Below are 27,949 nucleotides of genomic sequence, written 5' to 3'. Positions count from 1 at the left end.
TCGCATGAGGAAGCGGACTTTCTTGTCCTCGGGCATGGCAGGGTCAACGTGGCGAAATAGCCGGGTCATTTCCTCTGCAAAGATGGCCACGCTTTCATTTGGAAGTTGGACCCGTGTCTCCAGCAAGGCTGCGGCCCTTTCCTTTCGGACGACGCTTGTGAACGTCTCCAGGAAAGCGCTGCGAAAGGCGTCCCAGGTTCGAAGAGTGGACTCCCGATTCTCGAACCAGGTCCTTGCTGCATCTTCCAGGTAAAAGTAGATGTGGCGCAGCTTGTCCTCGGAGTCCCAGTTGTTGAACGCCGAGACCCTTTCGAAGGTCTCGAGCCAGGTTTCCGGGTCTTCGAATGACGACCCGCGGAAAGTTGGCGGCTCCTTGGGCTGCCGGAGAAGTATCGGCGCAGGCTGCACGGGGTCGGTCATCGTCGCTGCGGTCGGTGTTGGGACCTGGGGCTGCCTGGTGTTTTCAGGAAGGAGCCCGTACTCTGGCTGCAGTCCCTTCTGCCTGCGGCTTGTTCGACGATCCGGGTTTTCTTTGCCGTCGTCCTCCTCGCGGCTTGGGCTTGGGTCAGCGCTTCGCGGGGGCGTCCGGATCATGGAAGAAGCAGCACCTCCACCAGATGTCACGTGGTCGTGACGTCGACGAACACAGCAGTCGGCGTTTGTAGGATGAAACTGTTTATTTGGCCGAACTTGTGGCCGGAAAATGAGAACTAGAACTACAGCAATGCACGCTGTACAATGATAGCGGCGAACAGGGCGCCGTCCGTCGATCAACTGACAAGCGATCAAGCGCGTCGGCTTTTATAGAGGCGCTATCGAACTTTCCAGCAATATCGCTGGTGGCGGCGTTATCTCTAGACAAAACTGGAACATTCGCGTGCGGGGCGCAATCTTAACAAACCGATCTACTACAATCGCGACGCTTCTAGAACACTACTTCGCGGACAGCGTCGAGCGTTGATAACCGTCCCTGCTGGTCAAACCCGAATACATCAAAACAAGACAAGAAGTGGGCGTGGCAATATGCAGGGTGATGTTATCGGTTTCGAACTTATGCAAAAAGTTACGGTGATGGCAAAAACCCATCGAGAGTGTCCTATAATTGCTGTCGCAATAAAACACCGAATTGGGTGCCGGTGCAAAGCATGGGTGGCACAGGATACGGAACTACACTTACAGTGCACTAGGGCAATGCCACCCAGAAATGGCTCGGGTGCTTATGTCTCCAATTTGGACTTTATACGAAAAATGACGGTGACAGCGACAACAAAAACCCATTGAAAGCGTCCATATAATTGCTATCGCAGTAAAACACCGAATTGGGTGCCAAGGCATGGGCAGCACAGGATACAGAACTACGTTCACAATGCACTAGGGCAATAGGGTGCTTGCACACATGCTCTCTGTCTGCCCGGCTCCAGAAGCCAGGATGAGAACAATTGCGTTTCCCTTCGCCTCTGAGCCACTGCTCTGCTTTGGCAGATGCTCTCTGTCACACATTACACGATTTCAAAAATGCCTTCACAAAAATGTTTATAGCTGAACCTTTTCGCCATTGCACCGACATAGGTTTCTCTTTATTGCCTTGGTCCTCCTTTCAGAGTAGCAGTGAAACTTCGTTATACTGGGGTTAAAAACTCGATCTAACGAAACCCGATTTTATGAGGCTTCCAATCTAATGAAGAAATTTCCATTCCCCAGCAAAAATCTATATGGCTAAGGGGCACACTGGTCTTAGAGATGAAAAATTGTGGAAAAAATCAATTTTCCTAATATTGTATTTTTGTAATACAGTAGAATCTCGATGATACGATCACGGCTAATACGAATTTCGGGATGATACGAATTTTTCTGTGGTCCCGGCCAAGGCCCATTAATTTACAACGTGCTTGAGTACGGTTGTTACGAACTGATTTTTGACCCGCGTCGTTTGATACGAATAAACGCCGCCCCACCCAACGCAACGTTGGCCCCACCGACGGCCGCGGAAGATAGCAGCGTGCACTTACGGCGCTGGAATGCGTGCGGCGCCGCCGGTTTGGCACGTTGCCAGCGCCGCCGGCGAGCAGCGCGCGACAGCCTCCAAGATCTGCGTGTATCGGAGGCCGGAGTGTGCCTTTTGCTTTCTCTTGAAGATTACAGATGGCGCTGGCCACGTTTTTTTTTTTTTCTTGGTGCGGAGGCAGGCCGGCAGGCGGAGACGCCGGAGAGGGAGAGGCACGGCCCGCGGGAGCTTCTTTCTTCTATGCGTGCCGTCGGACAGAGTGGTTGTGGTTGCTGTGCTCGAGCCCGCGTTCTTGCTTTGTTGTGATAGTGCCTTTTTTGCCGAGTGGCAGCAAGCTATGTCTCGCAAGCGGAAAGCCCTCTCCTTTAAGGAGAAACTGGACATTCTTCGAAAGGTCGATGAGGATCCCAAAAGAAAACGCACGGAGTTGGCTAAGGAGCTAGGCCTCGCAACGTCGACATTAAGCACAATTGTTGGACAGCGGGACTCAATAATGAAGAATGTGCTTTCATTTAACGTCAACGCGAGGCAAGCGAAGACAGCCCAACACGTGAAGCTTGAAGAAGCTCTTCTGACCTGGTTTAAGGAGGTTACTGCAGCTGGTGTGAACATCGATGGCAAAGTGTTGCGTGAGAAAGCCGACGAGATCGCACTTGCTCTGCGCATCGACGGATTTCAGGCCTCAGGTGGGTGGCTGCACCGTTTCAAGACGAGACACGGTCTCGTTTACAAAAGCGTCTGTGGGGAAGCGAAGAAGGCTGACGAGACCGTTGTTAGCGACTGGCTCGCGAAGCTGCAGTCACTCATCTCTGGGTATGAGCCTCGTGATGTTTTTAACGCAGACGAGGCTGGCCTGTTTTTTAACCTTCAGCCTGAGAAGAGCCTTTGCTTAAAAGGCGAAGCGTGCCAAGGAGGCAAGAAAAGCAAAGAGCGAATAACGGTGCTTTTGTGCTGTAACGCCGACGGGTCGGAGAAACTTAAGCTGACGGTAATTGGCAAATCCCAAAAGCCTCGGTGTTTCAAGCGCGAGAGCCATTTGCCGTGCGTCTATCGCGCAAACAAAAAGGCGTGGATGACGGCGGCCCTGTTCGAAGAATTTCTGTCGCTCCTTGACAGAAGGATGGCCTGCAAGAATCGGAAGATTGTTTTGATTCTTGACCAGTGCGCCGCCCACCCGAGGCAAGTAACGCTCCAAAACGTCAAACTGATCTTTTTGCCCGCGAACACGACGACGCACCTGCAACCGCTTGACGCTGGAATAATAAAAAACCTCAAGCATCATTTCAAGGGCCTTCTTGTGCGCCGCCTACTTGCCAATATTGACAGAAAACACGAAGGCGACCTGCGAATAAGCCTCCTGGACGCCATCCATTTTATCGCTATGGCTTGGGATCGAGTAACGCCGACTACCATAGCAAACTGCTTTGCGAAATGCGGCTTCTTCAGGAGTTCCGAAGAGGTGCCCTCAGAGCAGGAAGAGCCAATTGAGGGTTGGGAACTGCTTGATGCTGGGTGTACAGCTGAAGACTTCTGCACGGCGGATGACAACCTCGCCACTTGTGGTGCGCGCACGGTGGAGGATATTGTTGAGGAGGCCACATGCGAGGTTGCCGATTCCAGCGATGATGGCGACAACATAGACGAGGGCGATGGTGAAGGACCACCACCGGCGGCTGAAACGCTGCACGCGCTCGACGTCCTGAGGCGTGCTATGGCCGCTGATGAAATCAGCGACGACACGTGCACGCGTTTTTACGGATTTCAAAGAAGTCTGCTGAGTGACTTCGCGAAAAAAAAGAAGCAGAAAGACATTAGAGATTTTTTCTGCAAGAAATAAATGTTTTTTTTATGTGTTCCTAAAAATGAGTTTGCCTCTGACTGTTAATATAGCTAGTTTTACATGTTTCGGTGATACGAATTTCGGCTAATACGAATATTTTTCGTGACCCCGCGGGATTCGTATCATCGAGATTCTACTGTATACAGGCATTTTCGCGAGTTCTGACCAAGTTTCTTACATCTTGGGTTGATATTTCAGCTCCAACAGCAATTTATGTCACCAAAACAAGCTATATTTCGATTGAGAAAAAGCAAAAAAATTGGGCTTTTATATTGATATGCTGCTTCTGAATGATGTGTGCTGCAGCAGGAGGCATGCATGTTATGTCCCTGGTGGAAACTAATCATCTAACAAAAATATTTCACTATCTTCTATTACATGTGGTTCAAAATGAGCTTTATCTGTCTTCTTGCATTTTCTCAAAACAAGCTTTTACTCACCCTGCTTGTTTGGTGCAGCAATTGCTCAAGCTCTAGAATAGCTACAGCTGTAACGTTTTTTGCTGTATGAAGCTAAATGCATAAAACTTGAAATGCTGCAAGCAAATTTCTACTTTTCTTCTACTATAATTTTTTAAACTGCCTGTGTTCTTGATCGTTAGTAGCTGTACTGTAAATGCTAAATTTCAGTGGGCTGCAAAATTGTTAATTGTTGTTGGATTTGAAAACTGCTTGCAGCAGTTCGATTCTTATTCATTCTGCTTTCCACTCATGCATTAAACATAACTTTCTGCCCAGTTTATTATTATCTATTGTCTCACCAAATAATAGTAATTAATATTTAATTATATCAATAATTATTTGAGTCAAAGAAAAAATTACTGCATTTTTAAAATCGGCATGAAGAAATACATATATATCTGTGCTTTTTAATTGAATCTGGTCAGAAAATGAACAAGATAGCCCCAGGTGCCATGTCCCCCCCTTTCATCAACCTGAATTAACAAACTAACTTGGCCACCAAACATGATTTAATGATGTTTTCTCTGAAATAACCGAGTAAAAAAAACGGTGATTTTCTTCCAGTTTTGACAGAGACGTGTTTTTCTTCGAGCGTATGCTCTAATGCTATCGCATTAATACAACCATAGCTTTATTTTTACGAGGCTGCATGCCGTGCCCAGATAACAGAACAAAGGACTCGGTAGTCGGTAGCGCTCTTGCATACTGAATAGTGCTGGGGATGGTGGTGGTTGCTTTCGTTAATTCAAGGCACTAATAGTCTCCTGGCAACTTTCTCATTCGTCATGCTTGCACAATCATTGCATTCGTTCTTCGCACAATCATCGCATTGCCCGTACATGGTGCCCCCATGTCTGGACAACATGGAAGGCTCTATGTTCAAGCCGCCCTCTCGACTTTTCACATGTACAGGTTCAGTTTGGCGGCAAGAACTATGCTGTGGTAGCCATTCAGTGTCCTTATGTTGCAATTTCAGATTTTGAAGGACCGAAAAATCTTTCTCGATTTTGCGAACCTCCCGATTTAACGAAATAATTCGAGTGTTCTCGTCACTTCGTTAAATCAAGTTTAAACTGTACTTTGTGTTGTATGGAGATGTTATAAAAGGTTAAACACATCATTATATGAAAAATTTCGTTGTATCGAAGCTAATTATATCAAGGTTTAACTGTGAAAGAAACGCCAAAATGTCTAGCTGTTCAAAATGAAAATATGAATGGAGTTGTTGCCAGGTGATTACCTCAGGAGCTGTATCAGTTGGCACATTGTGGCATCACGACACTGCTTTTTGCCGACATGCAGTTGCTGAGACACAAAAAAATATAGAAGGTTGGTGTGTGCGTGCCTGACCTACTGCTTTTCTTTCTTTCTTTCTTTCTTTTGCATTATACAATGCTCCTTCCCAACTTTTTCCTTCCTCCATGCCAGGAATAGGACTTTCTCCCATGTGCTTAGCAGCGTAACACTTTTGTTGCTACAGGCAACGACGGCGGTCATGCATGAATCAATGAAATGCTCAAGAATGAAAGACAACAATGAAATATGGCCTTATCAGAAATGGCTGATCGCTGACAAGCCCGCGATTGAAAGAGCATCGATTACTAGAAAACAGAACACACATATACGCATGTGACCAGTGCACTTTTGAGGATCGCATTTCTGAACACTCGCTGGCGCCAGGTTTTGCACATACGATGCCACTGCCACCGAAATCTGTAACTCATAAAAGCTTCACTTAAAAAAGACTTGTTCACTTGCTTCATCACTGGGTCGCACTCAGTCACATAGTTTGCAGCATTTTCTTTGTTCAGCGAACTGGGAGCGCAGAAAAAAACACAAAGGACGAAGCGAGGAACCACATAAGACGAGCGCTCCTTCCTCCATCCTCCTGCAAAGTTTGCAGCATGCCACGAAACTTGATGTGACCTCTGCTGTGGAGCTTTTTGGTCAGAATACCCCACACTTCCACCAAAGTAGAGTGTACTAGAACTGTCGAGTGGCGTGAACGCGCCTCGCCGCCTGATGCCTTCCGCGTCGACCGTATCGGCGGCGCTACAGTCGCTCGGTACTGAAGGCGCGCGGCGCCGCGCGCTAGAATGTGCCGCTAGAACTGCTGGACGCGTCAGCGGCACCCGGCTAATCGGCACTGATGTGGCTTTCGTTGCGTGTCTTTCATTATTAAGCATAGGAATTGTCGTCGTACACCTTTATGGACGAAACTTCAAAGCTTTTAATGGATGCTTGCTTCATATATGCCTTTGAGAGATACTGCAAATCAGTTCTTGTAGCCGAAGTGACTGCTGGAAAGTACACAAAATATAAAAATAAAACCAGGCTGACACCGACCGTGAATATTCACGATCTCAGTGTAATTGAGCCGAACTCATTACTGGGATATTTAGAACAATTACTCTCAATTAACTAGACGCCGAACGACCGCCAGAAGAAAGAGACTTAGGAAACAAAAAGGGCGTGTCTTATTCTGATTTCTTCTGTCTTAATGCTTTCTTCTGGTGTTGATTCGGCGTCTAGTTTATTCAGAGTAACTGAGCTGCTCTAATGGAATTTAACTGTGCTCAGAAAGCTGTGTGCTGATATTGTGCCGAAAGCACACCGAACATTTGCCGCACATTGGCGAAGCTGCGTTACGGTGCGTATCTTTACAAAGCGCTGTAAATGTGACTTCGATATTACGAGGGCTCAAAGGTATTGGAACGCAAAGTTAACTCGACCGGTACAAATAACGGTCGTCCTCCGGTGCGTTGCACGGATATTGTTATTAATTGCTAGGCGCCGGGTGGGGAGGGGATACTTTACTGTCCGTATATGTGTGTGTGAATATATATATATATATATATATAAAACATAATCTCACAAAGCATAGAGCACCACCGCCCCTCCTGGCTTCACTTCTGACACTTTGCAGATAAAGCAATGAAATTACAATACAAAACGGTGTCAAAAATAAGTTTTTTTAATGGCATCAATAGATCAGGAAAAGTACAATATGAGCTGTCCATTGAAAATGAGAACTGGCTGTAATGAATTTAGGCAGAATAACCGACAGGCTATATTTACATCTGTGCATTTTAATATGCTTGAGATAAGCCCTGATGCATGAAGTTTGTGCCTCGGAGGTGAACACGCGCCTTCAGCTCGGGTTCCTGGCTCGCCTTATTGATATTTTAAGCCCTCAGAGGTCGCATAACCGATGCATCGTAACCGCGGAAGCACGCTGTTGAAACAAGATAGCCTGCCAGCATTAAATAAGCAGCGCAAAACTGGCAGAACTCAGCCGTCACTAATATAAATGTTGCGATAGAGTCATTTGTACTCAGGTTACTCATGAAACAGTCGAGCGCATTGGAGCTCATACAGAGATCAATGCTCTGGATATATCGTAGAGACTGCCGGCAGAAGAATTGTAGCCTTTCGTCGCTGGTTCGTTATTTCTTCGTAGTCAGTGTTCGTAGTCACTTATAGTGTATCGCGGCTCGAAGTGTTGCTTGCAAACCGCACAGCAATCAGTGAGCAGCTAGATGCATGTGCGCAAAATCCGATTGTCACCTTCTTTGGGGATCGGCAGGCTCCAAGAACAGGGAATATCTCGGCGCAATTTTGGCCTGCGTGCATATTCACTCATGCACCATGGCGCGTAGCAGGCGTTGAGACACCGATTGAAGCTCAGTAATGCATTAAACGCGCTCAAAACGCGCAATTACACGCTTTCGTAGGCTGCGACGAGCGCGCGCCAAATGCAGACGCTCTCCACAGCTTCAGTACAAAGTGACTACAGCGCCGCCGCTACGGTCGCCCGTCGGAGCATCACCCGAGATGCGGCGCGGCCACTCCGTTCGTTCCACTGCCCCCTTCTAGTACACTGTAACCAAAGATATGTGAAAATTCGGGATATTCTAGCGAGCTTTGCCAAGATGGAAGCCAACACACAGGAAAAAAAGTCGTGTAGTCGTCTTCAGTCCGTTGGCCATTAACTTCGTTGCCAGATGCCGTGTAGCACTTATACCGGGTATTTCAAGCTATGTATCCAAAATTCTCAAAAATCAGGGAAATGCGATATTTGTTCGATGCCTTCACAGTTACTTCTTTTGTACCCGCTGGCATCTCAAGGTGGTTAAAAACATCATTTGGGACAGTAATTAAGGAAGTTAAATTAATTAACTTTTCAATTAGTGGAGTTACACAGTTATGTGAAATGGGAGAATTGAAGTTCTACATGTGAAGAACCCATCGCAGCTTTGAGATATAGAAGCGCCCTCTGGTAATTATTGTGGCGTAATGAAGTTCAACCAAGTTCAACGGTGAAACCGAAGCACCGATGAGTGCAACAAACAGACCAGAATGACGTCATCATTCAAGACAACTATTACAGAGGTGTAATTTTTCTGCGTTTGTTAACGTATGTGCATCATGCGTGCTATAATTGCAAGTTCAGCCCGCACACCCACACAATGAAGTCGGTTGATGGTTGATATAACGACGCTCACCCATTCTGGACGTCTCAGAAGAATATGGCAGTTGCGCTCTTCCGCATTTCGGTTTCAGTTTTGCCGCTGTATTTGGTTGAATTTCATTACTTTACAATTATAACGAGAGGCCGCTTTTTCGAAATCTCAAAGCTGCAATGTGTTTTTCGCATGCAGGACTTCAGTTCTCCTATTTGACATAACTGCCTAACTCCACTAATTTAAGAGTTAATTAATTTAACTTTCTTAATTACTGTCCCGAATGATGTTGCTAGCCATCTTAAGATTCCTGCGGCAATAGAAGAAGTAATTGTGAAGGCATCGAACAAATATCACATTTCCCTCATTCTTGAGAATGTTGGACACATTTCTTGAAACACCCAGCATGAAACATGTATTTGCATTGCATTTTTTCAGTGGCTTGTGCAAAACTCCTATCTAAATTTTTGTTTCTGTGTGCTTAGAACAGTTCTCTTAGGAGCTGTTCTATGTAGGTAGTGGCTCTTCATGTTTAGTTTTTACAGTCCTCACCTATCTCCCGGTAATGTGCCTGTTCTGCTATCTCTTTCCAGGCAGTGAAGATTCAACCTTGCATCATATTTATTGACGAGATTGACTCATTCCTGCGGTCTCGTGATAGTCAAGACCACGAGGCAACAGCTATGATGAAGGCACAGTTCATGTGTCTCTGGGATGGCCTCATTACAGACCCTGATTGCCAGGTTGTGGTAATGGGTGCCACTAACCGTCCACATGATGTTGACAAGGCCATCCTGCGCCGCATGCCAGCTATGTTTCATGTTGGCTTGCCTGTGAGTTGCAAAGAAAGCAGCAGTTTTTTTATCTCGAATGTGTAAGGTGGACAGTTCTGCTCAAGACTGTGTCCCACCCTGAAGTTTCTTTTGTTCAATTTTGCCAGCAGGCCAATCATGCCATTCTCAGAGCACATGTATATCTGTCTTGTGGAAGCCATCATACCCATAGTTCTTGGTGACTTTTCCTTGCACTTGCGCTGAAGGTGAACTTAGCAGAGTGCTGCGATTTGCTGCATTGTGGATTTAGGAAATGGATTATTAAGGTAGATGTATTTGATGCAGGTGCATCTTCTCAATCCTGCAACTCACTGTATAGTCATCTTTATCTACTTTCCCCTTCACGCCAAGGTGGCTTAGTGGCTAACATGTTGCACTGCTGAGCTTGAGGACCTGGGTTCAATTCCCCCATCGTTACGATGGGGGAAAAATGCAAAAAAAAAAATCGATATGATTAGATTTTGGCGCACATTCAGGAACCCCAGGTGGTTAAAATTAAACCCAGCTTCTCCCACTATGCTGGGCCTCAACCATGTTGTGGTTTTTGCACGTGAAACCACAGAATTCAGTTCCCTTCCCCTACAATGCAGCAGATAATGTCACAATATCATACCTGCCAACTTTCCAGAATTTTTCGTAATGTTTATTAATTAGATCTTATTCTCTGATTTTATTAATGTCACATTAGTTTTATGGATAAAGCCACAGTTCTGGCCTAAAGGTGGAGGAGCGAAGCAGTGCATTAGACAGCTATACAAAGTAATAGTTATAGTTATAAATTGGGTTTATTTATTACATTAAACATTTGCTTACTAATTAACGAATCATGATGTCGTGAATACTGGCTTTCACAGTGCTGGTGTTATGAACAGAAGTTAGCAAATGCATTGCTTCACCTCTTGCGTGTTTGAGGTAACAGGAGCTGCAATGCTTGATGCACGATGAAAGCTTGGCAACTATGGCATTGACTCAGAACAATAGCAGAGGAGAGATTTTCTTAGAATTTGCTCAAATAAATTGACTCCGTTTATTGAACATCTTCTTCTAAAAGCTTAGGAATAGGAAATGGGCCTGGAAAAGCCCTAATGGAGAAACAACAACTGGAATAGATTTCATAGTATGCAGGGACCCAGACACAGTACATGGCCTAGAAGTGGTAGGTAAGTTAAAGGGCAGTGATCATAGATAAGCGAGGTTGAGGATCGCTCTCAACCTGAAGAGAACAAAAGTAAAATTAGCAAAGAAAAAGCCATCCTAGACTCGGTGGTGATCCAATGGGGCGCCATTTGCGTCATATTGCTACATTTCTGCTTGTCTACACCTGGATCTGCCCATGCAAATTCAACCTGTGCCAGTTGTGCCAAAGTTCCCCATTTTCACCTACTTGCATAGCAGTGGAGCTGCTTTGGCCTGAAATATTCTCAGGCTGTGACCTAGCACGTCAACAGGTTTTCCAGATTGCTGCCGAACCCCTGCCCTCTCCCACTTTCCACTGATTCGCTTTTTTTTCCCCATTAAAGTATACGGAATCTGGACTGGTCTAAACAATCATCACTGCCATGCATCTGCATGTTGCCTCTGTTATCGGTGGTCTAGTGTGCTTTCTTCAGACTGGGTCATTGCTCTTGATGAGGAACTCGTGGTAATACATAGACAATTTATTTTTTTTCAAAAGCCACTGTGCACACTGACAGTAATGTTGTGCAGAATCGCCATATGACTGCCACTTTAGGCACTGTGTGCTGTAAGCAGCATCTTCAGGTGAATGATGTGCTGGACATGCATACACTTATTTTATTTTTTGCAGAAAAAAATGTTACATGTCAATAGTGCTGTGGATTGTTCTTTGCTATACTAATAAGACACTATGCCTAAACGCTTGTGTAGCCCTCTGCCAGCACAAAGCAGTGCCACTCATGCACATCAAAGCACTTGTCATGAATTTGGTTACAAAGCTAACGTTGGGCTGTGGTGAAGCAGTGTGTATAAACTGAGTAATGTGGACGCCAATGTGCCATCGACCACAAAAGGCGCATTACTGTGCTGATGTAATCATCATAAAACGCTGTTTAAATAGCCAATATCATCATCAAGTGGCAAGCAGGTGGCTCTCAGTTTGCAAACCTTTCAAATAAATTCCCATGACTAGTCTTGAGCGCTGCTGCCATGTAGTGTTCTTGCTGCTCACGGATTACTGAAGTATGGATGCAGTATCTGATGTCTTCATTAAGTAAAAAATGCAGTACAAATTTTCTTCTCTAAGTTAATAAATTATTTAATGTAAGGGGGAGGGGTTAACCGGATAGAGTTGCATATTAGTCATGAGCACTCGTGGAGTCCTAAAATGCCCTTTGTGGAAACCCATTTGAGAACCCCCGTGGGCTAAAGCCCCTATACCTTCAGAAAAGTACAGCTTTCTCTTGATCTACGGCGCTTCCTCCTCTCCACGCCTCTAATAGGGCGGCTGCGGTCACATGGTAGCACGCGCCCTCTTTCTCGGTATTTTGTTTCCTTCGCCTCTCGGCGCCATGTTGAACGCTCCAACGTGCCATGTGCTGTGTGTTCGCCCCATGTGAAGCGAACACACAGTGAAAACATGTTTCAGAAAGGTATGTTCTTGAGTGGGATCTTTAATCGAGCTGCAGCCGCTGAAGATGTCCATTTGAAATTCGACACTTCAATAGAATGAGTGGGTTAATGTCGTTGGTTTTAGCATACTTCTTTTAAATCTTCATTTATTGGTTTAATAACTTCATTTATTGTCAGTTAACATACAAGCGTCATGCATACGACAATGGGTGCAAGCTGCTCCGCACAGGTTGAACGTCCCAGAACGTCGTACTGCGAGCGCATGTCATTGGGCAGGCAAAGGAGATAATAATGGTACATTTGGTTTTACGAGCCAAAACCACGATATGATTACGAGGCACACCGTAGTGTATACGAGGCACACCGTAGTGTACGGCTCCGGAAATTTTGACCATCTGGTGTTCTTTAACGTGCACCGACATCGCACAGTACACGCGACCTTCGGATCAGCAGGCGAGCGTCGAAACCGCTACATCACTGCGACGGGCAGGCCGAGGAGAAGTAACATATGTGAAATCTCATGAAGTTTTGATCGAGCACCTTCATGGGAATTGCAGGCATTGCTGCAGTTATATATGATAGAGATAGTTTGTACGCACGGGAACTCTTCCTTCCCAAACGGCGTGGCTTGACATCACAGCTGCCATGTAAATATTTCTTACCGATGCAATAAATAGCGCGTCGTGTTTCCAGAATCTTATGTCAACCTTTTTTAACTAAACCCAGTTACCGATATCCGCGCCAGATACACAGGGAAATGCTATGCTCCAAAAAGAACCGTAAACGACGTGCAATTTGCTACAAATTTTACATGGCTTGCAGCAGCTCTTCTGGTGCGCTATAAGGGAATTAGATGGTGCGCACACTCACACCAACTGAGAAAATGAACGCAGAAATAAAGAGAATCATTACACACAGCCGTATGCGAGACATGGCACGCGGCCACGGCTGGACTAGAAAGGCTGTGGCTAAAGCGGCAGCGCCAGCGCGCAACCAGCCTGAAAGCTTCACGTGTCCACGTGGCGCATTCGAGGGGGCGCCGCCGTCGCACGCGAAAGACGCGCAGGAGAGGAGGCGGCAGAGGGGAGAGCAGATGGCGGTACCTTTACGAAGTATAGGGGCTTTACCGTGGGCCTCTTCTGCCAGGGCTGGCATCTAATCTGGCAGATGTGCTTCACTGCAGTAATGAATAACTGTTGCAGTGAAGCCTCCTGATAGCATCTGCTGGGTTGCAACGCTTGGTCTGTAGTCGGATACAACTTAAGAAGTCCGCGGCTTGTCCCCCTTAAATGCGGCTGCACACAAGCCTGAACCAATGGGCGCGTACTCCGGACTGACATCATGAGCCGGACTGGTGGGGCTCGCCTTCGGAGAACATTGCTGAGTGCAGAGCGAAGGGGATCGGCTGCCGCGCTTAGGCCGTCTAGGCAGGGCCTCTCCAGACTTCTTAAGTTGTATCTGACTATAGTTGTTTATTATTTGCAAATGTCCTATCATACCTAATAACTTAAGTACGATAGGGCATCAGCCTTTCTGAGTTGGGCTGGTGACAGTGTACTGTGCACAGGCAGTCACAAATGCACTATTCACTTTGCTTCAAGAGCATGACGTATGCTAAAAGGTTATTGAAGTGCTACCTTCTCACATTGTTTCATTTGCGAGAAGAACGTGACAGATAATTCTGAAACTGGTAGTGCAGAGTTGCTTTCTTTTGCACCTTTGGGGAACGTGCTCAGAAAAATGAAAAGTTTCAGGTCAGTGACTCTAGTAACATTATATATTTAGGTTCTCTGCTCATTGTAAGGCTTTCTGTGGTGTTGTCTAACAGAAATTGCATGTTTGGTGTGTGTGGGGACATCTGCACAGTTCTCTAGCATACTGTTACTGCAATGAAATCTTAACATTGCAAATGTTTTGTTTGCATTTTCTTTTAGAACCAGCAGCAAAGGGCTGGAATTATCAAGCTAGTGTTAGAGACAGAAGGGGTAAGTTGTTTATGTTAATCCCTACTGTAAGTCAGCTCATCTCATATGCAGCTTTGCGGTTAAAATATTAACAGGCCCAGGACATAGTTCATCTACAGTCAATGTCCGATTTTTTGGACTCCCTAGGGACCGTGAAATCGTTTTAAAAATTGGGCAGGCCGAAAAAATGAGTTCATGCTTTTTTATTCTGCTGAAAAAATTGCCACAGCCACGTCCGAAATAGCTTTAATGCCTCCCAGTACACTTACTAGGCATTCTGGTGCACGCCCAGGTTCTTGTGAATACATTCAGTACCTGCCACGAACCTTGCTTGACTACGTGCCAGCTGCTAATTGCAAATTTGCGTCTCGTAATGAGTGCCGCCGATAACAGCAAAGCGCAGAGTAAATTGCGGCTCTCTCGCTTGGAGCGTTTGGATGACGCAGAACCCAAAGGCTGTAGCGAAAGAGCGGATGAATCGTCCAGCTTTTCCCGATGCATGTGCACACGTAAACGATGCGCTACTGTGAAAATCTCCACCTACAAGCAGCGTTAGCTGCTGCGTGAAGCCAGTCATTCCTAGTTGTGTGCAGCACGTCGTCTACTAAGCTGATGCCATTACTGCAGGGGCACTTGCTGTACCATACACACACGTTTGCTGTGAAAGTGTTAGTTATGCTCACTCTGTTCCTGAACGTACACAGCCGCGGCGATGGCGAGCTGCTTTCGTTCATAAATGCGTGTGCGCCAGGTGGCATGCACTACTGAGCAGTTAGCTGAAGATGCTTATCGTCAAGGGTTGTCAGTATTGTCATACTGGTGAGTTTGCCCCCTGCCGCCATCACGCCTCCATGCATTTCCGGTGCTATCCGTATCGCTGCACTGCACCGTGATAGTGGCCCCTTCGGATTTTCGGTATGCTTCAGAAAAAAGAGTTTTTGTTCTTTTTTTTCTAAAGGAAGCTGTTGCTGCCAAATACATGCAGCTTCCGCACAGAGGAGGACACCATTTTGTAATTTTGGTTACCAGAATCAAGTCCTTTCTTGACTTAAATGCATGCTTCGAGCGCGATTTATATTTTTTGCCGTGCCATCTGTTAAAGCCAAAAAGAACACAGCAAAATGATTCAGGGTAGCTTAATTGCAGCGCCCCCAAATGCTTGTTTCAAGGTGGGCGAGCCTAGCTCGTCTTCAGTGGGAGCGGTACAAACCATGTGGACGAGCTCAGCTCGTCTTCAGTAGGAAAAGGCATCACTGCATCGTCTAGAAGACATGAAATTCATTCCTCTGATGAGCCTGGCTGACAGAAACACGCATTTGCTTGTTTTTTTCATCGATTGATTATTGCGCGTGCCCACTGGTTTCGAGGCTGCTCTTTTTTGGCCATAAAATAAATCAACGAACTCTGTTTCCAGAAAAAGACCACTTCTCAAAAGAATATTTCCTGTCATGTGTCTGTGGGTGAAAGTTTTACAGCGAAAGCTGTTATCAGATCACAACGGCAGTGGGGTAATTGTCCGTAACCGCTATCGCACGGAATAAAAAAATAAAACGAAACGAGAATAAAATTGCTAGGCATCAACCTGGGCTACAGATACCACCGGTGGTGCGTGTTATTCTTTGCTTCCACCCACCACCTACCTAACCATTGGTAAGCTGCCGCTCTGTGCTCTCGGCCACGGCTCTGGTGACAGTGATGGTGTTTGGGGCCCTTATATGTGTATATATATATATATATATATATATATTGTGAGCGCTGACTATATAGTTCATCTTCATCTGTACAGAAACCATTGTAATCATCATCTTCGTTTGTCACGCGGGCTGCGCCGCTTTGGACATTGAAATATAGCCTTTCGAATACTGAACTGGGCGTTCAGTATTATATATATATATATATATATATATATATATATATATATATATATATATATTCGAAAGCTGTTATGAGATCACAACAAAAACCGATTTTGGCGCCGTAGTTGTCCGCTGCCGCCGCCGCTGCCCGTAGCCGCTCTCGCGCGAAATAAGAAAAACTGAAGATAGAAACAAATTCTAGGAACGGATGGGATTTGAAGCCGGGCCCCGCTGCATAGCAGTCAAGTATTCTACCACAGGGCCACGCTGGTGCTTGAAACTTCTCGCAAAAATGCCCTATACGGGTCTCATGTCAGGCAAGCAGTCATGTTAACATATGTGATATAGCGTCGTAGAAGAGTAAAATAACAACCAGGCATCACACATTGTGAATTGTGCAATGAGTGACAGGGTCGTTCATTGCTTCCAACCCATTACAAAAGGTTCAGCCATAATTCTTCATCGCCATCAGCCACAGCACAAAGTGAACATAATCCCTGACAGATGTGTAGCAGGTATCACGCCTCTCCGCAGAATGACGAATAATGGCGTAGTGGGTACCTTGCATGTGTGATTGTATTAGTTGCCCCAAGAGAGTCGATTACGGGCTCTAGAAAGGCCGCTCTTGCAGCTTTCGCTGTGACTGTGCTGTGTGTTCCATGCAGACCTGGCGATTTTTTTTTTCGGGAAAAGTCTTTTTGCTTAAAATACTTTCCAGTGCCCGTGTTACAGGGGTATAAAACAACCGAAGTTGAAGGTGTGCTTCCCAGCAGCTATCTTATGTTTGATAAATTTAATTGAAGAAGCAGGAAAAAGATTCCCTGTTGCAGCTTTCTTCATTCATAAAAAAATCGGGGTGCATAAAAAGTTGTGCTAAGAGCTACGTTTACAACTTATGTTTTATTTATTCAGGATTGACAAGGTATGGTGAAATAGCAGACAAACTTGCTTACCTTTGGCATTTATAGTTTTCTTTAGGAGTAGTTTCAAGGTCAACGTAATTGCAGAATAGCACCATATTTGTTTATAATTTTATTTGCTCTATTCTATCCAATATTGTAATTGCCTTTCTCTTTAACTACTTGATTTTTGCTGCTACAAATTTAAAATATGTGATGTCCCTTGATAATTGATTCACCATATTTTCATAGTAAGAGAAATAAAAATGGCGATTTGTTCTTTTTTGAAAAAGTAAATTTACATACTGCATATCAGCCAAAGTGGACGATGGGTGTCTCACACCAAGGCCTGCTTATCACTATCAACAGTGTAAAGCGTCTCTTTTTTTTTGTTATTGGCAGGGCCCATCAAAACTTTTGTTCTGGTCATGAAACTGCTGTCGAAGATTCATGTTGGCCCAAAAGCTGCCGCAAGAGGTGCCCCCTTGAGGAGAAATGCACAAGTGTGCTGTGCTTGGCAGGGCTGGTTGCATGTTCATGGGTGTGTTTCCCATGAAAAGCTTTTCAGCCACTTTTTTAAACGAAAGCCACAAGTGACTATGTTGGCGATCCACTCCACGAGACTTGCATGAGACTTTGCGAGACATGAGGCTTCGCAAGGCCCATCCAAAAACCCACATGACTTTTTCCGTGAGAGCAATGACGTGACATCATGACGTCATCATGTGATATCATGGCATTGCACAATGACGTCATCCATTGACATCGTTGGTCGGTCAAAGGTGGGCCGATCCCGGAGGCAGTGTGAAACCACGCGAGGCGCAGAAAGCTGCAGTGGACGGGGAGGAACATTGGAATAAACTGAGAATATCAGTTATTTAATGTGTCTCTCTGACACTGTGGCTCGTTATGTCTAGCAGGAAGTCTGGTCCCCAATTGTATAACTGAATGTATTACCAAGTGTGTAACGTGCTGCCAGATTTTATTTTCACTGTGTTCGCTAACTGAACATACCATATTTAATCGATCGTAATGCGACCACGATTGTAACGCAAGGGGTGACTTTTCATTGCGTCCAGGAAGAAAAAAACAGTAGTTTTGGTATTCGATTGTAATGCGAGGGTCGACTTCAGGTAGCAAAAATCAGGGAAAAAAGCTCATGTTACATTCGAGTAAATACGGTAACAGGGATGAGTCTTGACCAAATAATAGTCCTTAGCAAGTTACGGAAATACAGTATGGAATTACAGTGAAGTCCTACCGTACCGTTCCTCCTTCCCGCTCGTGCTTTTGCCACCCGTAATTCCAATGAAGGCACTCCAACACCACAAATGCTTTTCCAAAAATTACTATGGGGGTTATCACGCCTCATTGTTGCCTCTCAGCCTATGCATTGTTAGCAAGGAAACTGTCGTTCATGGGACGCACTGTCACTGGAACTTGTAGCGGCTTAAGCACAACGAGCAGGAAAGGAGGAGCGGTACGGTCATTTCGTGCTATATTTCCGTAATTTGATAAAAGGTTAATATAGCATGTGAGTTGTTCACTAGCTCCAATCATAGATTGTCATGTCAAGAATACTCCTGGAAAAATTCCTGTCATATGTTGTTTACGATAGTTCGACCAAGGCTGCCTGTCTAGTGATGCAGCTTCTCTTATACAAGTACCTCTGTTTCTTTTCTTGCTCCCTCTGTAGTTGCTTAAAGCCATGCTTAAACTATGCAGTACACTATGACACAGTGTAGTTGACCCACAAATTATCGTTTGCCCAAGAAGTCTGCTTTTCCGTGCACTACCGGGTCGCTATGGCTATTCTCTTGCTAATTGCTTGATTATTCTGCAGCATCAATTTCACATGCAGAAAAAGGCACTCTGAACATCAAGCCACTTTGGCACTAATTGCAGCGGCGGCTTTGAACTGCTCGTGCTAGATGTAGGCAATTTGTAGTTTTCAAGTGCGAGTTTTTGTGTTTACTCTTTTGAATTTCATAACACTGAGGAGTTCAAGTCTGCATGACTGCGCCACAAGTAAGCACACGCTGTCGTATTAAACGGCAAGCATCATGAACAGAGGCTTAACACAATGCCAGTGATTGCCATGTTGGTGCACGTGAATGTCATTTTGGCTTAGAAAAGTAAACTTAAACAATCCTTGGAATGGCACCTTCTCTGAGCTTTGGTCGATCACATGTCAAGGACACGATTCCATTCACAGTGCACACATCTGCACAAATAATTCTCCGTATGTTTTTGGTATACATGAACATACTTAGACTCAAAGGGAAGCACAGCATTGTCTAGTCGCAGAGTGGCTCACTTCCACCTGGTAAACCAAACACACTCTTTTGTTGTTGCTTTTGTATACTCAAGTGGCAGCTTGGCACACAACAAGTGTTAGGCATTGCTGCTGCTTCAAATTACAAAACAACCACAAACAGCAGCACATCGCATGAGCAGTTCACTAATGGTGGTCGCCGATCTGACAGCGGTGCAGCAACTGCAGACGCTATATGAACCACACCTATAGCGTTGCATTGGTGTTTTATGACCAGAAGAAAAATATTAAAGGACTCTGGTACCATTGATGCCAGTGCAGCTCCAACAGCTGCAGTGACGTGTCAACTGGATTGGATTACAGCGATTTTTAACGCCAAATGATGATAGGGGTTCATTGTTGCCGTTTTGGTTTTGTGATCTAATTCTCTTATGTAGTATGTATGTTCTTATTCACTTGTATCGTGTATGAAATTTTTTGCTTGCAATGTTTGCACTAAAATTGAGTAAATATGTGTGGTAATTTGCTATAGCAGTTGGAATGTCATGCATAAACTTGGTGAAAAATATAGTTGGCTGTTACAGGTATTATTGCCTGGAAGTGTTTTTTTTTTCTCTCTCCTCTAAACTAAGTTCTGTTCTCCAAAATAACTTTCTGTTTGAGTGAGCTGCAAGATACCTACTCGGACAGGTAGAAAATTAGGCTCAGCAAGGAAAACTTAAAAATTGTTGCTCTACTTTTCCAGGTAAGCAAGGATGTGAACATTACAAAGATTGCACGCCTCACTGAGGGGTTCTCAGGTAGTGACTTAAGGGAATTGTGCCGTAATGCTGCTCTTTACCGAGTTCGAGATCTCCTGCGAATTGAAAAGCATCACGGAGGGTAAGTTAATCTGAATTTTTTCTCTGGTGCATCGTTTAGTGCTACTACGTAGTTGTGGCTTTTTCTTCTTTGATCAAAAAGCTGTGCAATGTAATTGCAAAGTGAAATGTCACTACAGTGAAAAGAAGAGCTTTGGGGGGAAATGTAGCATTCATAACAGTAAATGTGCAGTGTGACCATCCTGTGTGAAGTTTTCCCTAAAACAAAAATAAAAAGTTGTGATACTTTTAAAAAGCCAGATATTTCGATGTTGTTTGCAGCTGCTCTGGCTATGTCCATTCCTTGATTGCTTTTGCCTCTAGTTTAACCTGATATAGGTAATACTTTCAGTGACAAAACTTCCTTAATAAAGTGCTGGCTCATGTTTCTGAAGTTGTAGAAACTGAAACTACATTTTTCTTGTCTGTATGAAGATTGGTAATTAATAAGGTTGGTCTTGAAATCTTGGACTATGCATCAACATCAGTGTGATAGCATGGCACAAAGCAAAACTAGAAATGTTGGTGTTGCTCTTTAAAAAATACTGATGAACATGAGTTTGCACCTTTGTTTTCATGGCTCTCACATGCAGCAGACACAGGATTGGTGTGAGCCAGTGCATCATGACATAACACATCTGCTTCCTTGATGCTGAAACTAGTTTGCAGAAACATCTATTACATTATATTATGCAGCATTCTATAATGATAGGCTGTATTTTTTTTATTGGGTTTATAGGGTTTAGATCTTCATTTAAAGCAGTGAATGACAAGCCAAAACTTAGTTTAAATTGGCAAATTTCATTGAGCCAAGGTTTTATGCATTTAGCAGTAGCAGTTATACTTAACAGGTTTCTAGAACAGTACTGTTAAGTAGCATCTCCTTGGAATAGGCTCTTATCAGAAACAGCAGCGATAATTATGGCATTACAAGCCTTGGCATTGACTGTGCATAGTGCTAGCAGCTACCGTAAATAGTGACAAGGGTACACTTGCGTCATCTTTACAGACCCATTGCAAGGCTAAAAATTTTTTGTTCACAGCAATATACTAATGATTCCGTGAAAGTGAAATTGCTTCAACTTTGTTTTAAAATGTGGACGATGGTATAGCATGACAACTCTTAAAAAAACCTGCATTCCTTCCATGGTCACAGTGTCTCTTGTAGCTCACTTTCGGTTGGTGTCCTCATGTTCCAACCGGCTCCTGATGCATTTTAAAGCATATGCATGAATAAGTGAAGGGAGCTCAGTGATGTTTCTGTACAGAAATGACAGGTGATGCAGCAATGCATTATTTGCATGTGAAAGGAGGAGGTGTGCATATGAATATTGAGTTGGGTGGTATTTTTTCTTTTTCTTGTCATGAAAGCTTGAAATGCATGCAATGCACGTGGATTTTGTTAAGTCATAACTGTACTACTGCATTCCTTTGTTAAGTTATGGAAGGAAATACATGGTTTTAAATTTAACTGTGATGATCCTGAAACAAAAACGTTTGTCATGTTAACATTAGCTGTACTGACTTGTTAGTTTGTTTGGTGTGTCAAGCAGAAGTTATGCCTGAACACTGAAAGAATAAGCACTAAAATTGACTAGCACAAAAAGGAGAACAGACAAAGGCAGCGCCAGTCCTTTGTCTGTTCTCCTTTTTGTGCTCATCAATTTTAGCGCTTATTCTTTCAATGTTGATGGATAACCAACTAGCCCAACAGTCTGTTCTGCAGAAGTTATGCCATCTTAACAAATTAGGCACCAAATTACAGTTTACTGTGATTGCAGCAGACCAATCACTTCATTTCTTGCTTCAAGATGCTGAGTACTGTAACATAAGTTGCTCGTAGTGGACTAGCTAGAGTCTGCTAGACATGCCTGGTAGTCTTGCAACATTCTAGTGCCTGTACTGTGCCTTACTAGCACTGATCTATAAATGTCATGCTACCAGGCTTCCAAAATCATTGTTACTTGTGCAGTAATACTTAAAAGCTTTTTTTTAATAATCCTTGCTGTATTTCTGTAATTTCCAACTCAGGGGACTCAAAGAAGTGTCTGATGATGAAGAAACGTTCCATGATGCACGGCAGTCTGGTGCAAAAGAAGGTTCAGATGATGATGAAACGTTCCACGATGCATTGCGGCCTATCTGCATGGAAGACTTCACCAATGCTCTGGCCAAAATGAAGAACTCAAAAGTGCTCGCCCACCAGCGACACAGTGTCCCACTAGAATTGGACTAGTACTTATGTGGTCATCTGTAAATCCTGAGGATTGTGTTGTTGCATTAGTGTTTCCGACATTAATGCCCTACCAGAAGTGGACTGAACAATGTGAACTGCTCGTTTATTACTAAGCAGTATAAGAAGTTTAATAGTGATCATCTTCACAGCATTTGTCAGACTGTACCTCTTTGCTGAACAGCTGTACACTTCCACCTTTTAAAACCTATTGTTCATGAGAAAATGAATCATTGTTTGCAAGAATGTTGGCAGTAAATGCTGACAACTTCACTGGCAGGTGAGTGCCCCATGCACACTAATTGTGCTTGGCATTGAGAATGTTATACTGAACGATATTTGGATTTATCAAGGACAGGTTTTATGATGTTCATTTGCGCTCAACATTTCTGCCTTCAGGCACTGTCCGACAGGACTATGGGCCAAGGTTCAAAGTGAGAGTTTTGTGTTATTTAAAAATGTTTTTACTATATCGTAGTTTATTTCCTACAGTAAGCAAACTATGCTGTGCTTGTAAATTTTGAATAGAATATATTTGCTGCAGCTAGTAGCAGTTATATGCACACGCTCAGATATATAAATATGTACGAATAAAAATACTTCTCCGTGTGATAGCATTTGCTTCCATTGTGGCAGGAGCTGTGTGCATTTGTTGTGTTTCAGCGAATATAACTTTGTTGACTTTTTTGTGCGCTTTAAAGTGTAGTTCAATTGTTTGTACAAATTTAGCAGTGTATGAAAGATTAAATAAATTAATGCATTGATAATTTAGTAAGCTTTTGTTAGTGTCATGAGGATTGTAAGTTACCAGGCTATTGGTGACTAAACCGTCATACACATTTAGTGCCTTCAATGGAAAGTTGTTTTATTAGCAGAAAAAAGCATAAGTGTAGCAGGTGTGCTGTAAACACAAAACATATCTTGCTTCAGGCACTGCATTTGTGCCAGTACTTGTATTTCATTTGGCCTTCCCTGGATTGGCTTGTGCTCATCATTAAAGCACAGGTTATCACGGCTGTTCAGTGCTTTTGCAGCACTTTAATACACCAACTGGGGACTCGATGCACAACATCAGGGAGCACATATCTGTAAACTCCAGATATTTTTCATGAAGTTTACAAATTTGGACTCGTGGCTTTACGGCAAAAAAAAATTCATGGACCATTTTCAACGCTTTTCTTGTCACTCTTATTTCATACCCTCGGTAGAATTGAGGTTGTGAAACAACATCAGAGGGATAATCTTCGGGCACTCTATTGACAAGTTCCTGTGGCAGTCAAAATTGGCATTGTCACTGCAGTATAAAAAGTTTGTTCCATGTCAGTCTGTACTTTCAGTTATGCTGCTGCTTTTGCACTGTGCTAAATATAGATAATTAATAGTACAGAAATGTATTTTCCAAAATGTGTGTGTTCAGGGCAAACTTGAATAGCACCTATGCGTGATTGTTCACCCTTCTTCTGGTATGTGTGTGTGGGGTAATTACAAAATTTTAAGTTAGAATTGGTAGGTTTGCAGATATGGAATTTTTTTTGTGTGTGTGTGTGTGTGTTGTCCGCCGCGGTGGTATAGCGGTTACGGTGCTCGGCTGCTGACCCGAAGGTCGCGGGTTCGATCCCGGCCGTGGCGGTCGCATTTCGATGGAGGCGAAATGGTAGAGGCCCGTGTACCTAGATTTAGGTGCACGTTAAAGAACACCAGATGGTCGAAATTTCCGGAGCCCTCCACTACGGCGTCTCTCATAATCATATCGTGGTTTTGGGACGTAAAACCCCAGATATTATTATTTAAATATTTTTTGTAAAGGCAGAATATGCTCATGCGTATAGGCAGAACTGAGTTGCACATGCATCTCACAATATAGCCTTTGACTCTAGTGTACCATAACCGACACAGGATATAAGAGGACACAAAAACGCGTGCGTGCCCGCCCACACACACACGCACACACACACACACCCACTTGTATGTCCTGTGTCATTTACGCTACATCTTAATCCTACAGCATCTTACTTTAAGCCCAACGTGAAACTTTCAACACCCTTTGAGCACTGCATAATTAAGCATCCGATGTAGTATACAAACCTTTTCATTTTTATGCACATATGTACACCACACATGCATTTCTCACTTCAAACAGGTGAGGTTATGTGCAGCAGCAAAAGACAAAATGATTGCTAATTACATAGAATAGGCAATCACATACCAGTAATATTCGATAAAATTGCCCAATAAAAAGTGTGGATGTCAGCATGTTGAAAAGAGCGACACATGCAACTAAGGCATTTATGTTTCGTTGTGATACACTGTACACAAGTACAAGTCGATATCTGGAGCGCGCTTGGCTTTTGGTCCACTGCATTATTAAATGTAAGCAAAAAGCTCTGTAAAGTGTTTATAAGATGTGGAAATTGCTCAACCACATTGAATGAAAAAAAAATTTAGCCCCCCCGCACGCGCACACACACACACACACACACTGAGAGGGAGGGAGGCAGGCATGCAGAACATTGCAAAGGTTCGCAAATGTCATGCCAAAAGGACAGAAAAATTAGGTGCACATATCAATGGTAAAGTAGATGCACACCGAGCAAAATAAGTTTATCAGACGAGATTTGTCAGAACTGTAAGTTCTCATTGAACTTCCAGCCCGTAGTAGTTTTTATGAGCTTCACAAAGTGCTTTGTAATGATAAAGCAGAAATATCAGTGGTGGAACAGCTGTACCGAAAGTGGTCTTGTGCTTACTTGTTGAAAGCGTAGTGCAAAAGAGCTGTCTTGCTACTTGCTAGTTGAACTGAAACCAAAACATATAAAGCGCACTACCTTCATGGAGGTGAACCGAGTGGCAATAGCCAACCTATGTAGCTGATGCTAAAGTCACTTCATCAACATGTACTCCCTAGGTGGTAAACATGAGCAGTATGTAGGGGCTTAGCTGATGCATTCGCGTGCACCTCCGTTTACTCTTTTCATTAGTTTGTTATGTATCTCGTGGAGGGTGCAATGTGTTTTTGCCAGTTTTTTTTTTTCTTCTACTGAACCGTTGGTTAGGAGGAGGAGAAGGATAAAGGCAAAGGTAGTAACTGCTGATTAATAATTTGCTATTGTAGTGGGGACCTTCCTTGCAACCCTGTAGGTTATGAAGAGCAGAGCCCATGGTTGTAATTTAAATGGCATTCATATTAGTACTTAACATGTAGTTATCTACGAGAAATTTCGTGCATTAGCAGTACAGAACTGTCTGGACATCTTCACCACACGTAGGCACATTTCGATGGAGGTGATATGCTAGAGACCCGTTTGCTTCGATATAGGTGCATGTTAAAGAACCCCAGGTGTTTGAAATTTCCGGAGCCCTCTGCTATGGCGTCTTTCATAATCATATTGTGGTTTTGATATGTGAAACCCCATTAATTATTGCAATGCATGAAGACAATTCTGATATCTCATTTAATAATGCCATAATATGGGATATGGATGTACACCCGTGAGCAAAAGTATACGAACCACGGAAGCGCGAGCCGAAATCGCTGTCTAAGCCGCCTGCTGTCGAGAGCATTACTCTGACTGAATTTGTCAGAGAAATGCTCTCAGCAGCAGATGGTGCAGACGGCAATGGTCCGTATACTTTTGCTCTCGGGTGTACATTCAACACTATACCGAAGTGCTTATTAGTTTGCCAAAACAGCTTTTCCACCAATGCTGTTTGCTGCCTTTTTGTGCACTAAGGCAACTTATAAGAAAGCAGAGGTTTCGCATGAACTTGTGAAGGAAATCGTCGCCAACTGCAAGCCACCAGAGCGCTTGCTCCATCCCGAGTGCTGCGCTCATGATTTTTGGGTTTCTCAAAACTGCCTTATGTATTAGTTTTGGTTAATTTTGTGTAGAATAAATTATTTTGCCCTGTACAGCATTCAAGCTAACCTTGTTTACATCTTGATAATGCCTTGTGTGTCTGCCTTTACTAAGTTGCACTGCTGTTAGAGATAGGCAGTAAGCAGTAACATAAACACCATATTGTCCAAGGGACACATAGGATGAAAAGAAAGCAAGGGAAAGCATATACCGGGTGTCCCAGCTATCTTTAGCCAAAGGGTTTAAAAATATAAAATTAGAGGCAGGCGAGTGAAATCAGTTGCATATTGCTGACAGCCATCTTGCGCACTACAGACAATTTTTTATTTTGTAATTAATTTGTTAATTAGGATTATTTAACTAAATTGCTAAATATTGACTTTAGGCAAGAAATGATATTTCCAAGTTCGAGAGCGTCTTAAAAAACCCCCATTGCATTATTTGCGATAAAGAAAGTCTCACGCGTAGTAAATTTTTTACAAGCTGCAAAGAAAGCCCGCGAAATAAAAAAAAAACACGTGACTAGCGCATTCATGCACTGCGATCGTGCTGCTCTCAACTGTGGTTTGAGTGAACGAAATCAGCTGTGGCTGCGACTCACCGGCTCCATTGCAGCAGTAGGCCAATAAATTGGCAGTGGTTTCTTGGTCCAAGTGCTTGCTACAATTTGCACCATCACACGCGCCGACTGGCTGGCTTTATCGCAAATAATGCAATGGGGGTTTCTGAAGACGCTCTCGAACTTGGAAACCCAATTTCTTCCCTAAAGTCAATATTTATCAGTTTAGTTAAATAAGCCTAATTAACAAATGAATTAATTACAAAACAATAATTGGCTCAGAACCCCTTTAAGCGGGTACCATGCCACATACAGGCTACAGTATTTGAGTCAGCTTGAATCTCGCTGCATAAAAAGATCATCTGTAGTGTTTTATGGCACAAAGGCGTCTAGGCCAAAGAGTGCCATCAAGTTTGTATTCACACTTGACTGGGGTTAGAAGAAATTAAGAATGAAGAATTTAATTGAAACAGCCTGTCATGGGTTAAATAAATTTTAAAAATGTATAGGGCCTATGTGGGCATCAAGAAGTTTAAAACACATAACATACTTGATTAAAGGATTAATTAGATAACATCCTAGGTCAGACTAAAATGATGGGAAATAAAAATAAAAGTGCAGCATGAACAGATGGGGTCAGGTCTCATGACTTACTCTCCCCTCGGCAACTGTTACGGGACTGCCAATGCTACAAGAATAATTTCTGCTAACCTATGCCTCAATGCAGAGAACAAGGCTGCAGGTTAGGCTGGAAATATTTCCCTTTATTGCGTGTGCCTCTCCGTTATTATGCATGTGCATTAACACTGACAAAGAGTCCCAAGGGTACATAAGAAATATTTGTGATATTTTGAGGTATCAGTGTAAAATTCATCACAATGATACCTATCTAGCAGGGACAAAAAGTGCTGTGCAGTGGCTACTTGTGGGTCCCCGAGCTTGTTGATTTTAAATGAGGTGTCGAATTCCTTTAAAAAAAAGGAAAAAGAAAGAAAAGGGAATAGTATTTGGGGCTGTTGGAAGAAAAGGAGTGAATTCTACTGGCCACACCTTTGACAAATGACAACCAGAGGGAGCAGCTACAAAAAGGAGAGAGAGTAAGGAAGAAAATTACCATGGAAAAAGAAAGTAAAGGGCTATTTGGTATATTGACAGTGCTTACAACAGCAACTAATGACAATATACTTTGGACATTTCCCCTCCTGAAAAAGGTACGCCACTGGTGCATGCCAGCCAGCGGACATGATGGGTCATC

The 27,949-nt window shown here is 43.7% G+C and overlaps 1 protein-coding gene across 1 annotated transcript in view; it reads left to right on the top strand.

Moving 5' to 3' along the window:
• The window catches only part of LOC119401629 (outer mitochondrial transmembrane helix translocase), a 58,536-nt gene extending 36,147 nt beyond the window's left edge, over positions 1–22,389 (top strand). The window contains exons 6-9 of the mRNA XM_037668535.2: positions 9,363–9,602; positions 14,126–14,176; positions 19,931–20,067; positions 22,077–22,389. Of these exons, the coding sequence (XP_037524463.1) occupies positions 9,363–9,602; positions 14,126–14,176; positions 19,931–20,067; positions 22,077–22,281 (633 nt within the window). The 3' untranslated portion in view covers positions 22,282–22,389. The remainder of the gene's footprint in view (positions 1–9,362; positions 9,603–14,125; positions 14,177–19,930; positions 20,068–22,076) is intronic.
• The last annotated feature ends 5,560 nt before the right edge of the window (positions 22,390–27,949 follow it).

This window comes from Rhipicephalus sanguineus, chromosome 1 (genome assembly GCF_013339695.2).
Source record: "Rhipicephalus sanguineus isolate Rsan-2018 chromosome 1, BIME_Rsan_1.4, whole genome shotgun sequence".
In the NCBI taxonomy this organism is placed as follows: domain Eukaryota; kingdom Metazoa; phylum Arthropoda; class Arachnida; order Ixodida; family Ixodidae; genus Rhipicephalus; species Rhipicephalus sanguineus.
Note: the sequence above shows the minus strand (reverse complement) of the source record. Positions and strands in the feature narration are given on the sequence as shown.